The 15,233-nt window shown below is 44.8% G+C and overlaps 1 protein-coding gene across 1 annotated transcript in view; it reads right to left on the minus strand.

The window, feature by feature from the left end:
* Window positions 1–74: 74 nt before the first annotated feature.
* LOC119953516 overlaps window positions 75–15,233 on the minus strand; it is a 35,463-nt gene continuing 20,304 nt past the window's right edge. The window contains exons 6-14 of the mRNA XM_038777880.1: window positions 14,306–14,437; window positions 13,863–14,060; window positions 13,054–13,194; window positions 9,967–10,227; window positions 4,637–4,811; window positions 3,643–3,809; window positions 2,543–2,671; window positions 403–583; window positions 75–278 (exon numbers count right to left, since the gene is read on the minus strand). Of these exons, the coding sequence (XP_038633808.1) occupies window positions 560–583; window positions 2,543–2,671; window positions 3,643–3,809; window positions 4,637–4,811; window positions 9,967–10,227; window positions 13,054–13,194; window positions 13,863–14,060; window positions 14,306–14,437 (1,227 nt within the window). The 3' untranslated portion in view covers window positions 75–278; window positions 403–559. The remainder of the gene's footprint in view (window positions 279–402; window positions 584–2,542; window positions 2,672–3,642; window positions 3,810–4,636; window positions 4,812–9,966; window positions 10,228–13,053; window positions 13,195–13,862; window positions 14,061–14,305; window positions 14,438–15,233) is intronic.

Raw genomic sequence — 15,233 nt, forward strand, 5'->3', positions numbered from 1 at the left:
ATTAGTGTCACAAGTAGGCTTACATTAACACTGCAATGAAGTTACTGGTGAAATAACTGGAAGTGCTTACTTTCCAACCAAGGTGAGCTGCTTCTCTCCGCAATGTCTTTCGTAAAGTCCTTGAGTGAACCGTGCTGTGGTTCCAAAACCATCTCCCATTGTGGACCATTCAGCGAGATCTTCCAGCAAGGGGGGCGTTTCAACAGACAAGACAAAGCCCGTTCCTTACTCAGATCCCCTAGCAATCCACTGAAACACTTGAATCAGTGTTGCAGTTACTTTAAAGACAAACTTATGATTTTTATGAATCAAAGGTCAATAAACATCGGAATATTATATAAGAGGAGGATGTGACACATCAGTACCCCCAAGTGCAGTAGGTTTAGTTTCCCCGAGCCTCACCTAGATTCTTCAACATATAGTGTGGCTTCATACAGCACCAGGCTTTGGCGGTTGTTATGGCCATTGTGTGACTTGGCTTGACGTTGTATCATTTTGACCATGTTGGCCAGTGTCCCCATGTCCAAGTTCCTTGCTATCTTCACCCTAAACTGGCTTCTCATTGCAGCTTCATCGCTGGAAAACTGCAATCAAAGAACAATATGTCCCATAACATCTCTAGTTTGCCCTCACAGAAGCAACCTTTATCACCTCGTGATAAATCGAGCCACAGCACTTGCACGAGCATTATAAAGCAACGTTTGAACCTGAGCCACATACGGTGACATTAACCCAGAGGAAACAGCCTGATTAGCTGAAGTCTGTCGGAGTAGAATATAGGTCAAATTCACCAAGGTGCTAACCTCCTAGTGATCACAACTGCTTAAACTTGCAGCAAGTAGACAATATTGCACATCCGGTGAGCAAAAAAATACAGGGATGTTCAGAAAACACATTAAAAATTCTGGGTTAATTTCAACAAATTGAGACGTATAAAATGCAAAGAATGGAAACTTGAAAATGAATGACAAAAGAAGACTAAACATAATATAAATTGGGAAGCAAACTATTCATTGTAAATATCTCAGAATCGGTAATGTGAAATCAGAAAACTTGTTTGAAGTAGGTTTCGCTTCTGTTGCTAATTCATCTCTGAATAGAATTCCTACAGTGCAAAGGAGGCCAATCGGCCCATCGAGTCTGGACCAACTCTCTAGCAAGGGAACCCTACCTGGGACCACTCCCCCATCCTATCCTACCCATCTTAAAGGAGGAAAGTATGGTTCGAGAGATTTAGGGACAGAATTCCAACTGTTATACCGTGGTAGCTGATGACTTGGCCACAATTGTGGAAGCGATTAAAATCAGGGGCGCACGGGGCAACAAATTTGAGGAAGTATAGATATCCAAGGGATGTCCGACTGGGGGGGAAATGAGAGGGATTGGTAGGGGTGAAGCCCTGGAAGGACTTTGAAAACAGGATCAGAATTTTAAACTGGAGATGTAGTGTGGACCAGGGGTCAGGAGGAAAAGTCAGCGGGCATAGCAGTTATTGCAGGTAGGGTTTGGGTGAGCTCAGGTTTAGGGAGAGCAGAATGTCCAAAGGCCAGCCAGGGGGCGCAATTGGGGGTACCATAGAATTCCTACAGTGCAAACGGAGGCCTATTCGGCCTATCAGATCTGAAAGAGCCCCTAACAAGGCCCACTCCCCCCCCCCCCCCCCCCCCCCCCCCCCCCCCCCGGCCATATCCCCGTAACCCCACCTAACCTGCACATTAAGGGGCAATTCATCACAGCCAATCCACCTAACCTGCACATCTTTGGACTGTGGGAGGAAACCGGAGCACCCGGAGGAAACCCACGCACACACGGGGAGAACGTGCAGACTCCACACAGTCACCCAAGGGCGGAATCGAACCTGGGTCCCTGGCGCTGTGAGGCAGCAGTGCTAACCACCGTGCCATCCCTCATGTCATGTATAACGGTAACAAAGGTTTGGATGAGGATTTTGGTGATGAGTTGAGGCAGGAGCAGTTGGGCACTGCACTGGAGGTAGAGATCCCTCGGTTTTAGAGTTATGTAGTCAGAGACACATTTCAGGGTCAAATCTGGAAACAAGGGCTAGGGAAGAGTTTCTGGCAGGGATAGAAAAGAATGCCTTTAATCTTCCTAATGTTTAGTTGAGGAAATTTCTAATTGTCGATCTGGGCAAGCAATCTATCGATTAGTGTGGTTGAGAGAGGTGGTAGTGAGGCTATCATCAGCTTACATGTGCAAGCTGAGTGTGGTGAGATTTTGCCACAGTGATACCATAAAGATGACATATTAGAGGGGACCGGTGGAGCTAATGGGAGAGGGAAGAGAAGAGAAGCCACTGCAGGTCATTCCTGGCTACAATTATCCAGGTAAGAATGGAAACCTTTAGAGTATAGTTCACATGAAAAACACCTCACGCTGGGAACGTCAGGAACCAAAATCATGCCCATCACATTGTCCCAGCTACCCAGCACAAGTGTCCATGTGAATGTGAAACCCGTTAAAGATAACATTTTGTCTTTACTTCTGCCCATTCCAAATGGCACCTCCCAGCAAGCTTACTCACCATTGACTCCTTGAGTGTTCCACATTGCCTGATGAACTCATATACATCTTGGTGACTAGGTCGGAATCCACAAGCTCTGGCATCTTGTGGATTTAGAAACAGACTTCCCCCAGCAACTTCTTCCAGTAGCTGCACAATAAAACAAACCATCACCACCGTGGACTGGGAATCTCCTCTTTGGATATTTCAAGGACATTCCTGGTCATCGCACTCAAGTGAAAATCCATATTTAGTTTGACGGTTAGTACGCACAACAGTATATTCACCTGGTGAAGGTGAATCCTGCACGGATTTTTATTTCAACACATTCACCACACTATTGATTTGGTTAATTTGCTTAGAAAACTCAGTACGGTGTTGGGACCAAAATTAACAATGAAATGTCAGTAAAAAGGAGAGGCAGTAAAACAATGGTCAACAGGATTGTTTTCTGTATAAAATTTTAAAAATAATTTTAGATTACCCAATTCATTCTTTTCCAATTAAGGGACAATTTAGCGTGGCCAATCCACCTGCCCTGCACATCTTTGGGTTGTGGGGGTGAAACCCACGCAGACACGGGGAGAATGTGCAAACTCCACACTGACAGTGACCCAGAGCCGGGATCGAACCTGGGACCTCGGCGCCGTGAGACCGCAGTGCTAACCACTGCGCCACCGTGCTGCCCTGCTTTTTGTATCATGAAAGCAAAGCTCTGTGACCTTAACAAGTGGGGTCACCTACTTCCTAGTTCCAGACACTGGGGGCACTGGCGTGATTAACAGCATCCGGCAATGTTAGTGTCGGCAATCAATCGTTGGCAACTGACTAGGAGACTATTGGAAATTGACTATACTGCTACAGTTAGAACATCCGTTTTGCAGAGTATAAAGGAGGTCATTTTCTTTCTCATATAAAAATGCTAAATTCTTCTTACAATTACTATTAAGATTTCAGCTTTCCAAAAACACAAATTATTTACCAGCCAGCGGAGACCAGGTGCTGGAATGTTCTCCTGAACTAAGGTTTCATGAACCCAAACGTAACAGAAATCAATATCTCAGTGCTAAACTAAACAACGAATTTCCCAACTTTTACCACACTGAGCACAACACACATACCTGAGGGTGCTTCGCCAGGTATTCAAGGAACGTGCCATGTCCCATGCCAGCAAAAGCCTTCAATTTGAAGTGATCAACCAACCATTTCTCCAGTTTAGATAAATAGATGAGATTCAAGTACCCGGTCACAGTGGAGAGACTCTTCTGTATATACTCTCTGACAGATCCTAAAGTCCAAGGTAGAAATAGAGTGCAGGTTGAGCTTATTTGAAATTCGAAAAACTCTGAAATCCACACTTTTGTTTTGAGCGTTGAAATCTAGTAAAGAATAACACGGTGTTCACCCCAGATCCGCTCGCTATGCCACGTTTCACACTTATATCTCTACAGGTGTTCCAAAATTGGAAAATTTCCTTAATTTGAGGCACTTTCGGCCCCACATGTTTCGAATAAGGGATGCTCAACTGTAATAAACTCGGCAACACAATACCGCATCATCCAAGAATAATCGTGCAACGATCAGGCCAGTGGAGAAGTACGATTACTTGAAGCACTGGGGGACAGTGCAAGTGGTTGGACGCCCAAGGTCACCACTTTCCTTGTTACTGCATTGCACAGCACTGTGTAGAGTTGGTGAGGGGCGAAAGGCAGGTCACGCATGTACCCAGGGTGGCAGAGGCATGCAAGATAGTCCTTACTGTGAGCACTGGAGAGAAACAGAGTTGGGAAAGAAATAAAATAAAAACTTTTAAACATGACATTAAAGAATTGAAATATGTTGTTGACAATTAGCTGGAAATTTTATTCATGGGGGGGGGGGATCACCTGACTACCACTTGGCACCTCACTACAACAGGGCAACACAGCAGAGCAGAGCACCAGTACAACAGACCACCACACCAAGGGGATCTTACTGCACTTTTGGTTCAACAATAGATTGTCGTAATTTTAAAGAAGCAACGTGGTAGATATTTTTGCTGATTTTTCCTTGATGTACTTTGCAGTGGATTACCAGATCAAACATGATTCAACAGGGTCTCAAAACATAGCCCACCTTCACTTGGAGGCAGAGTTTCATTGTCCACGCTTCCGTTTACAGTCGGTTTAGCTGGTTTGTCTTTCGCCACCAGATCCTGCGGAATGTCCAGTGAACCACAGCAAATGGCTAATTGAAAGAGTGTTCGGGCCAAACGATCCCCTTCTATCTTGATCAGGAATTCCTGAAAATGCTGATCATGGGGGGAGAAGAAAAGTACTATTAGACGGGCCAGAGTCGACATCATTCAGATGGTTAGTCTGCAATAAACCCCTCCCTAAGATTGGCCATGAAATTAAAACAGGGAGGGCAACATCGTCAGCAAAAACAGAAGCGTTTTCTAAAAAAAACACAGGTAAATCCAAAGGAAGATTTAAATAAAAGTGAAAAAAAAATCAGTTGTAAGAGTTGGAAACACTATAAAAAGATTGCAGGATGAAGCCAAGTGGGAACTATTAATTACTCTTCAACATAAAATGGAAGTAAAATATTGCAGATGCTGGAAATGGGTAAAGAAAAGCAAACATGGTGGGAAAACGCAGCAAGTCTCGCAGCAACTGTAGAACGAAACACAATTAATGTTGAGTCAAATATGACTTTTCTTCAGAGCTTTGAAGAGTAATTGAATTCAAATCCTTGTCCACAGATGGTTTATCCATTTGCTGCTGAAACACTGCTGGTATAGCTCACTGGGCTAAATCGCTGGCTTTTAAAGCAGGCCAGCAGCACGGTTCGATTCCCGTACCAGCCTCCCTCGACAGGCGGCGGAATGTGGGGCTAGGGGCTTTTCACAGTAACTTCTTTGAAGTCTACTCGTGACAATAAGCGATTTTCATTTCATTCGTGCTTTTGTGACTTCCAACATCGACTATTCCAACACTCTCCTCGCAATCATGTTCTGTAAAATTCAACCCATCCAAACTCTGCCTGTATCCTCCTTCAACCCATCCAAACTCTGCCTGTATCCTTCAACCCATCCAAACTCTGCCTGTATCCTCCTTCAACCCATCCAAAACTCTGCCTGTATCCTCTTCAACCCATCCAAAACTCTGCCTGTATCCTCCTTCAACCCATCCAAACTCTGCCTGTATCCTCCAACCATCCAAGCTCTGCCTGTATCCTCCTCCAACCCATCCAAAACTCTGCCTGTATCCTCCTTCAACCCATCCAAACTCTGCCTGTATCCTCCTCCAACCATCCAAACTCTGCCTGTATCCTCCTCCAACCCATCCAAAACTCTGCCTGTATCCTCCTTCAACCCATCCAAAACTCTGCCTGTATCCTCCTTCAACCCATCCAAACTCTGACTGTATCCTTCAATCCATCCAAACTCTGCCTGTGTCCTCCTTCAACCCATCCAAACTCTGCCTGTATCCTCCTTCAACCCATCCAAACTCTGCCTGTATCCTCCTCCAACCCATCCAAACTCTGCCTGTATCCTCCTCCAACCCATCCAAACACTCCCTGTATCCTCCTTCAACCCATCCTAACTCTGCCTGTATCCTTCAACCATCCAAAACTCTGCCTGTATCCTCCTCCAACCCATCCAAAACTCTGCCTGTATCCTCCTCCAACCCATCCAAACTCTGCCTGTATCCTCCTTCAACCCATCCAAACTCTGCCTGTATCCTTCAACCATCCAAACTCTGCCTGTATCCTCCTCCAACCCATCCAAAACTCTGCCTGTATCCTCCTTCAACCCATCCAAAACTCTGCCTGTATCCTCCTTCAACCCATCCAAACTCTGCCTGTATCCTCCTTCAACCATCCAAACTCTGCCTGTATCCTCCTTCAACCCATCCCAAACTCTGCCTGTATCCTTCAACCCATCCAAATTCTGCCTGTATCCTCCTTCAACCCATCCCAAACTCTGCCTGTATCCTCCTTTGTACCAAGTTTCACTCAGCCATCATTTGTGTACTAGTTGGCTAACGCTCAGCTTCTACTTTCCCAGCACCTCCAATTTAAAAGTTCCATGCCTAAATCCCTCAGGGACCTCACCTCTTCCCAATCTCTACAACTTCTTTCAACACTATAACATACATATCCACTTTAATAAGGACATAAGAACTAGGAGCAGGAGTGGGCAATTCAGCCCCTCGATCCCCACTCCGGCGTTCAATACGAACATGGCTGATCGCCTCTCAGCCTTAACTCCATTGTCCAGCCCGTTCTCCACAACCCTTCCTTCCCATTACTAATTAAAAATCTGTCTACCTCCTCCTTAAATTTACTCACAGCCCCGGCATCCACCACACTCTGGGGTAGTGAATTCCACAGATTCATGGCCGTTTGAGAGAAGTATTTCTCCTCATCTCTGTTTTAAAACTGCTACCCTTTATCCCTAACCTATGACCTCTCGTTCTAGAATGCCCCACAAGAAATGAAATGAAAATCGCTTATTGTCACGAGTAGGCTTCAATGAAGTTACTGTCAAAAGCCCCTAGTCGCCACATTCCGGCGCCTGTCCGGGGAGGCTGGCTCCACGTCTACTTTGTCAATACCGTTTATCACCTCATCTTATATAACTCCCATTAGATTTTCTCTCATTCTCTTAAACTATAAGAGTATAAGCTTAAACTGCTGAATCCACCTTCATACGACAAACCCCCCCATCTCTGGAATCAATCTAATGAACCTCCTCTGAACTGCCTCTAATAGAACGACATCCCTCCTCAAGCAAGGGGACCAAAACTGTACACAGTACTCCAGGTACAGTCTCACAAATGCCTTGTACAGTTTCAGCATCACTTCCCTACTTTCATACTCTATTCCTTTAGCGACAAAGGCCAAAATTCCATTTGCTTTCCTTATTTCCTGCTGTAACTGCACGCTAGTTTTCTGAGATCCATGTACAAGGACACCCAGATCCCTCTGCACTGACGCAGTTTCCATTGTCATGTGAGAGCACCTTTAAGAAATGTGTGAAATGAAATGAAAATGGCTTATTGTCACGAGTAGGCTTCATATGAAGTTACTGTGAAAAGCTCCTAGTCGCCACATTCCAGCGCCTGTTTGGGGAAGCTGGTACGGGAAATGAACCGTGCTGCTGGCCTGCCTTGGTCTGCTTTAAAAGCCAGCTCTTTAGCCCTGTGCTAAACCAGCCCCTGTTTACTACTGCAGTGATGTCAGAGAGTGGGTGGAGCTGGGCTGTCTGTCAGCTTTTTACTTTCGTTTTAGGCTGTTTGCTGCAGGGTGTGTGTATTTTAGTTTCATTTTCAGTGTTGGAGCTGAAGCCAGACAGAGCAGGTGTACTGCTGTTCTCTCTGCCATGAAAAGACTATCTCTTGATCATTTGGTGAATTCAGAATTATAAATGTTTTCAGTCGTGACTTTACCCTGATGTGCTTCTGGTAAAAGGTGTTTTAAGTCCTTTGGATGTTAAAAGGAAAGCTTAAAGGATTACTTAGTGTTGTATTCTTTGGGGGTTGTATTTGAATTGATGGTTGCTAAGATGTTCACTGTATGTTTTAAAAAGGTTAACTTGAGTCCATGGAATAAACATTGTTTTGCTTTAAAAAATACTTTTCCATTTCTGCTGTACCACACCTGTAGAGTGGGCCGTGTGCTCCCCATACCACAATCTGTGGGTCAGGTCAACTCCATGATACACTTTGGGGTTCTCTAAACCCTGGCCCATAACACCACTTAATGGCAGAGCAGGTTCGAGAGTCGAGTGGCCCCCTCCTGCTCCGAATTAGTATGTTCACACCTAAGTTTATATGTTAAATATTATAAGAAGCTGCCTGAGTAATAGAAAGGGCGTTTCTCATTTCAATAACGCTTTTTCCATTCATTTTGTTTTGTGTTCATGCCGTCTGCCTCTCATTGACATCAACAAGATTGGGCCAGCGTTGACAGCGGAAGGTTTTGGCAACAGCATAACCAGAAATCTTGGCACAGCACTTATGGCAAAAGGTAATTGCAGTAAGTGGTTGGTACGAGTTACCAAAATAGGAACAGAAATGGAAAATCAGATGCATCCACTCCCATTAATTTGTTTACTGCTCATTCCGTCATTGGAGATGGTTTATATTTCTAAAGCTTCAATTATTAATTTTAAATGCATACGACTAAAAAAAAATTGTCACAATTTCCATTAATGGAAGAAGTGAGTCTGAAAAATCTCCCCCCCACGAGGTTTTCTCCTCACTACCCTAGATCACGAGTGCTCGAGATACCAGCACCAGTCACTCTTCCTAAATATTCTGATTATAATGGCTCACCGATAATATCCCATTCAGTGGAAAATAACTGCAAGGCACTAGATATCTACCTTAAAACCATTTATTACACTGTACTAAATGTGGAAGAAGACGTGCTGTGCAGGGGACATATAGCAAAACATCTCTAAATGGACACTCAGAAAACAGACCGACACCCAAAGAAAAGGACATGCAAAGTGTACCGATACTGAAATTGCAAACAGCATCCGCGTTATCAAATCCTTTTACAACATAAAACAAGTGTCACAGGCAGTTGCAAAGTTGCTGAATTTGGAATTTCCACAGAGTCGGGTTCACCTGCCCTCTCCTGTGCAGCTTGTCCGCTGTCTATCCCAGAGTCCTCTGTTGGCTAGTATACTCCAGCCAGCGCACGGCAGCAGCAGGATTTGGACACCTCAGGAATGGGAAGCTTTAAAAAAAAAACCCAGCATGCACAGTCACAGAGAAACCAGTCTATTTTTAGGATATCTTTAGGGCAGCACTGTAGCACAGTGGTTAGCACTGTCGCTTCACAGAGCCAGGGTCCCGGTCCCGATTCCCTGCTGTCTGTGCGGAGTCTGCACGTTCTCCCCGTGTCTACGCGGGTTTCCTCCGGGTGCTCCGGTTTCCAAAAACGTGCAGGTTGGGTGGATCGGCCATTCCGAATTCTCCCTCTGTGTACCCGAACAGGCGACGGAGTGTGGCGACTAAGGGATTTTCACTGCAGTGTTAATGTAAGCCTATTTGTGACACTCATAAAGGTTATTATTGTGGAACGATGGGATAGAATGGTTTCACTGCAGCGAGAGATGCTGGGTAAAGAACTCCCAATTTACGGAATTATTTTTATACAAACAGTACACACCACGACCAGTTTAAAAATAAGAAAGGCATCTAATACAGTGACAATTATTTACTGGTTCCACTCTCCTTACAAAGTTTACAAAGTCAAGCTACACAGGGAGACCTGACAAAGTAACCTGAAGATTCTTAGCAATCTTACACCCACCAACCATGCAATCCAATTCCGTCACTTCCTCCCCACTGAGATTCTTGGATAGCCAATGAAGACCAACCATTATTACGCGATTACCTCACACAGGTGAGTCAGGATTTCGACCCAGGTAAAACTTAGTTGCTTACCTTTGCCAGTTTATCACTGAAAACTCCTCGTGCATTGACAAACACCTGAAAGGCTGCATCTGCTGCTGTCATAGAGGCATATTGCTTCCGGAGATCCAGAGATCCACAGGTAGAATAGAGCGGCTGGCCACTCGCGGGATCCATCACTGCTTTCTTCAGTTTGTGAAATCGAACGTTCGCTTCCTCCTCCATTTCCTTCTGAACTCGACTTCTCGCCTTCTCCACAGCAGTCCGTTCAGTGGATAAAGTCTTTGACAACGTCTGTTTGGCAAAGTTTCAACACAAAAACAATTTATTAATTCCTTACCTTCACTTTCAATGACTTTTTCTCCCTTTGCTCCCCATTTCACACATCAACAAAACATGCTCCAGCTGACAGCACAGATGGGAACATTAGAACTAGGAAGAGGAGTCAGCAATTCAGCCTCGCAATCCCTCCTCTCCGCCATTCAATACTGTCATTGCTGATCTGCTCTTAGCCTCAGGTTTCCTCCCACAGTCCAAAGATGTGCAGGTTAGGTGGATTGTCCGTGATAAGTTGCCCTTGTCCAAAATTGCCCTTAGTGTTGGGTGGGGTTACTGGGTTATGGGGATAGGGTGGAGGTGTTGGCCTTGGGTCGGGTGCTCTTTCCAAGAGCCGGTGCAGACTTGATGGGCCGAATGGCCTCCTTCTGCACTATGAATTCTATGATTCTATAATTCAACTCCACTTTTTTTTTCTCCCCCCTCCCCTCAACTCCACTTTCCTGCCCGTTCTCCGTAACCCTTAAACCTATCAGTAATTTAAAATCTTTCTATCTCCTCAAATTTACTCAAAACCCCGGCATCCACCGCGCTCTGGGGTAGCGAATTCCACAGATTCACAACACTTTGAGGAAGTAATTTCTCCTCCTCGGTTTTAAATCTGCTCCCCCTTATCCTAAAACCACAACCTCTCACTCTAGGTTTCCCCACAAGAGGACGTATCCGCTCTATGTCTACTTTGTCAATACATTTTATCATCTTATATACCTCATTAGACCTCATTCGTCCTAAACTGCTCAATTTCTCTTCATACGACAGAGCCCTCATCTCCGAACTGACTCCAGGAAACCTCCTCTGATCTGACTTTTTCCAATTAAGGGGCAATTTAGCGTGGCCAATCCACCTACCCTGCACAGCTTTGGGTTGTGGGGGCGAAACCCACGCAAACACAGGGAGAATGTGCAAACTCCACACGGACAGTGACCCAGAGCCGGAGTCGAACCTGGGACCTTGGCGCCGTGAGGCCGCAGTGCTAATCCACTGCACCACCGTGCTGCCTCCCCTAACCCAAATATATGCAGGATAGGTGGATTGGCCATGCTAAATTGCCCCTGAATTGGAAAGGGAAAAAAATTGGGTACTATTAATTTATAAAAACAAAAGACTAACACAGTGGGCTAAACAGCTGGCTTGTAATGCAGAACAAGACCAGCAGCACGGTTCAATTTCCGTACCAGCCTCCCCGAACAGGCGCCGGAATGTGGTGACTAGGGGCTTTTCACAGTAACTTCATTCGAAGCCTACTTGTGACAATAAGCGATTTTCATTTTCATTTCACATGTGGCGCACTGGGACTGTGGCGCTGAGGACCCGGGTTCGAATCCCGGCCCTGGGTCACTGTCCGTGTGGAGTTTGCACATTCTCCCCGTGTCTGCGTGGGTTTCGCCCCCACAACCCAAAAATGTGCAGGGTAGGTGGATTGGCCACGCTAAAATGCTCCTTAATTAGAAAACAAATAATTGGGTACTCTTAATTTTATATTTTAAAAAAATTATAAAAACAGAAACAAAGCTGCCCAGCAAACAAATATTGATCGAGATTGACAGAGAGGGGTTTAATGCCAGACCATGGAGGTAGTGACTATAGACAAATAGTTCAATGTTGTTCAAAATGAGGGCAGCACGGTGGCGCAGTGGGTTAGCCCTGCTGCCTCACGTTGCCTCCAGGTCCAATCCCAGCTCTGGGTCACTGTCCGTGCGGAGTTTGCACATTCTCCCTGTGGGGCTCCTTTTACTAACTGACCTTTGACCTTAGACACAGCTAAATACTGAAATAAGAACAGATTGGGCCTGAAATACGCAGCAGGTCCACGAGCAACTGGAAAGGGAGAAAAAAATATAGGTTAATGTTTTGAGTAGAAAAGCCTTTGTCAGAACTCGGGAGTTAATCGAGTACGGTTAAACAGGTTGGGAAATTTGTGCTTTCGAGAAATGAAGACTTAGCGGAGACATGGGGCTGGATTCTCCGTCCCGCCACTTTTCAGCCTCGACCCGCCGGCGGGATTCTCCGTTATGCCGGCCGGTCAATGGGGTTCCCCATTGTGGGGCAGCCCCACGCCGTCGGGAAACCCCCGGGGCTTCCAGCAAACCGGAGAATCCCGCCCCATGGTATTGATTCTTCAAGTAATGAATGGATTGGACGGGGTAGATGCCGGGGGGCTTCCACATCTTTGAAAGAATGCAAAGCCATGGGCCACAAATACAGAATTGTTACTAATAAATCCAAGAGGAGAATAAGGAGCTATTTCTTTACTCAGAGTGGCTAAGAGTGTGGAACTCATGTGCTTGAGGCAGATAGCTTAGAAAGTTTCAAAAATAAGTTGGACAAGTACAGAAAGGGGGAACAGGGAATAGAAAGATATGCTAAATAGAGATGACGTAGATAGATTGGGAGAAGAGCTGTGTATGCACAAACAACAATAGTTGGGCTGAAATGCTGCACTCTTCCATCTGGTTCTGACAAGGACATTGCCCAAAACTTATTTTAACAACATGGAAATTTAGAATGCTCGCCTCAAAAAGTTTGGTGAACGCGCGAATCAGGGCAAAGGTTTCGTGGCATTGTTTGCCTCTACCTCCACGGATAGGCCGATTGAAAAGGCAGGCATTTACGGAACAGTTTGGATAACAACTGACAGGCGTAGAGCGCCAACTTCAGCAGTTACTAAAGAGCTGATGGCTTCCAAATCGGAATCAGCACCTTTAGCATTAGGAGGGCAGTAAATGATCATGCATGACCGGCTGAAATGAAACCATCTATCAAAACAAAATAAAGGCAACTTACTGATATCAGAAGTCCGATGCTAGTAATTCTGATTCCAAGCTCGTATGGCGAGTCACAGTGATACTGATCTGCTAAGTGCTTTATGAAATCAGCCAAATCTAGTTTTTGTGCCCGTTTGTTTCTTCTATATTGCTGGAGACTCTGGAGGGGGAAAGGTTACCGGTGAATGTCTGCAGGTTTTTGTGATGACATTTCAAAGAATAATAAAGAATATAATAAACAGAATGGAACCAATTAAACGTGCATTGACAATCAAGAGATTCTGAACGTTTACATGCAGATTTTAACACTGCTCTCCTAATATAGGGTAGCATGAAAGATGGACATGGGCAGAACCATCAATTGTAATACTGACACTACACAATCCCTGATCTGTGCTAAGCCTCTGCATGTCTCCCTGGCTGTTGGAAGACGAAAGGGGGCAACATGGGTAAGCAACCATGAGATGGTGTGATGTAGCTGGAAAGGTAACACTGGAGGAAGCCTGTGGACAAATTAACCGCCTACTCTCTTGGTGACAACTAACGCATGGCCATGGGATGACAGAACCAAGGGTTCACAGGTGTCGGAAGATCTCACTAAAACTTTACCGCACCAAAGTAAACTTTTACCCAGCCTCTCCAGTAACCATCAGCAATAGGATTGGCCTGACCAGTCTTAAGGTTTACACATTTGGTAAGTTGCAAAAAAAGCGACATAATAAACAGAAACACAATTTATTCAGCTCTTGATGAAAGAAACTAACCTCATTGTAAGTTAGTCCCTCATTCACGCAGACAGTTTTATACCAATCAAACATGCCACTGTACCTGTAAAATATCCACTGTCTCAATTTCAAAAATATCCTCATCCTTCAGCGACTGGGGCACTTTGAACATCCTGTGCACAAGGGGTTGCTTGCATAAAGGGCCAAGTTTCAAATCTTCAAAGGTTTGCTTGTTCTTCAGGGACGCCAAGCACTGATTCAGCTCATAAAGAGTACAGACACACCGGATACTTTCAAAAGCCTGAAAATATGTAATAAGAAGCATTAATTCGCTTCGTTTTGAGAAGGTATCTTGTCGGACATTAGGGCAGAAGAAAAGTAAAGAGTCATTTTCAAAGGAAAAAACAAGTGTCACAGCTGTAAAAAGCCACGACTGATAAAGGTTCCTTCGTTCCTATTGAGGCCTGTGCTGGAAGCAAAGGCAGGGCTGGGAGAGCAGAAATCCTACCCTGCCGGAACACCGTATCGGGTCGACTCGCTACTTACTTCGATAAAAATGGTGATTTCTCGCTGTGTTCGACGAAGTTCTTGAATCGCGGGGAGTTGTTTGACAGGTTGCCAGACCCCAATATCTTTCAGGCTTTGAATCTTGAAGTGGTTGCAAACTCTGCCCACCACCTGGATATAGAAAGAGAGAAAGAGTGAGAGCACGCTTTCGAGAGAGGGGAAGAGGGAGAGAGTGAGCGTGACAGAGAAAAAAGAAAGGGGAGAGAGAGAGCACAAATGTTTAGTTGCAGTGAGCTGTGGTTCTATCGTGCAGGCTTTAGTTGCTGAGAAAGAAAATGCTGATGATGCCTGGCTTTAATTTATCTCAAAAAGTTTTAAAAAGGTAAACCTGTGCATGCATCAAAATGTATTTCTGTCTATATTTATTTTGTTCTAACACTTGTACTTTATGCTGATTGAAGCAGAATGTAAACGTACAGTCACATAATAGATCTCGCCTGCAGAAGCTCATCTCAGAACTGATAGGTTGTAGTTTGTTTTGACCCACATTGTGATGTCTGAATGGTGAATCAGGACATATCGGAGAAGAGAGACAGCACACATATTATATCTGTATATAGGATATATGTATATATTCCAAAATATTACCAGTATTTTCCCAGTATATCCTCTGGTGAAGCAGTGTAGGCATTCTCTAGCCAAGAGGACTGCTCAATCGACACGTATATTTATGACCGAGACTATTTCAATAAGACTTTTGGGCACAAAGGAAATGAGAAATATTGGGATAGTGCAGCAGCAAAGCACTGATGGTGAGGTTTAGCCACGATCTTATTGAATCAAAGAGGAGGTTCAAAGGGGCACATGGCTGACTCCTCCCCAGATATCTTATATATGTTCCCGTGTCTATTAAAAAATGCTATTCTCACTACCGCAGATCAAATTAATGTTTCAAAGAGTCCATTCT

The sequence above is a fragment of the Scyliorhinus canicula genome, chromosome 18, assembly GCF_902713615.1.
Source record: "Scyliorhinus canicula chromosome 18, sScyCan1.1, whole genome shotgun sequence".
Lineage (NCBI taxonomy): Eukaryota > Metazoa > Chordata > Chondrichthyes > Carcharhiniformes > Scyliorhinidae > Scyliorhinus > Scyliorhinus canicula.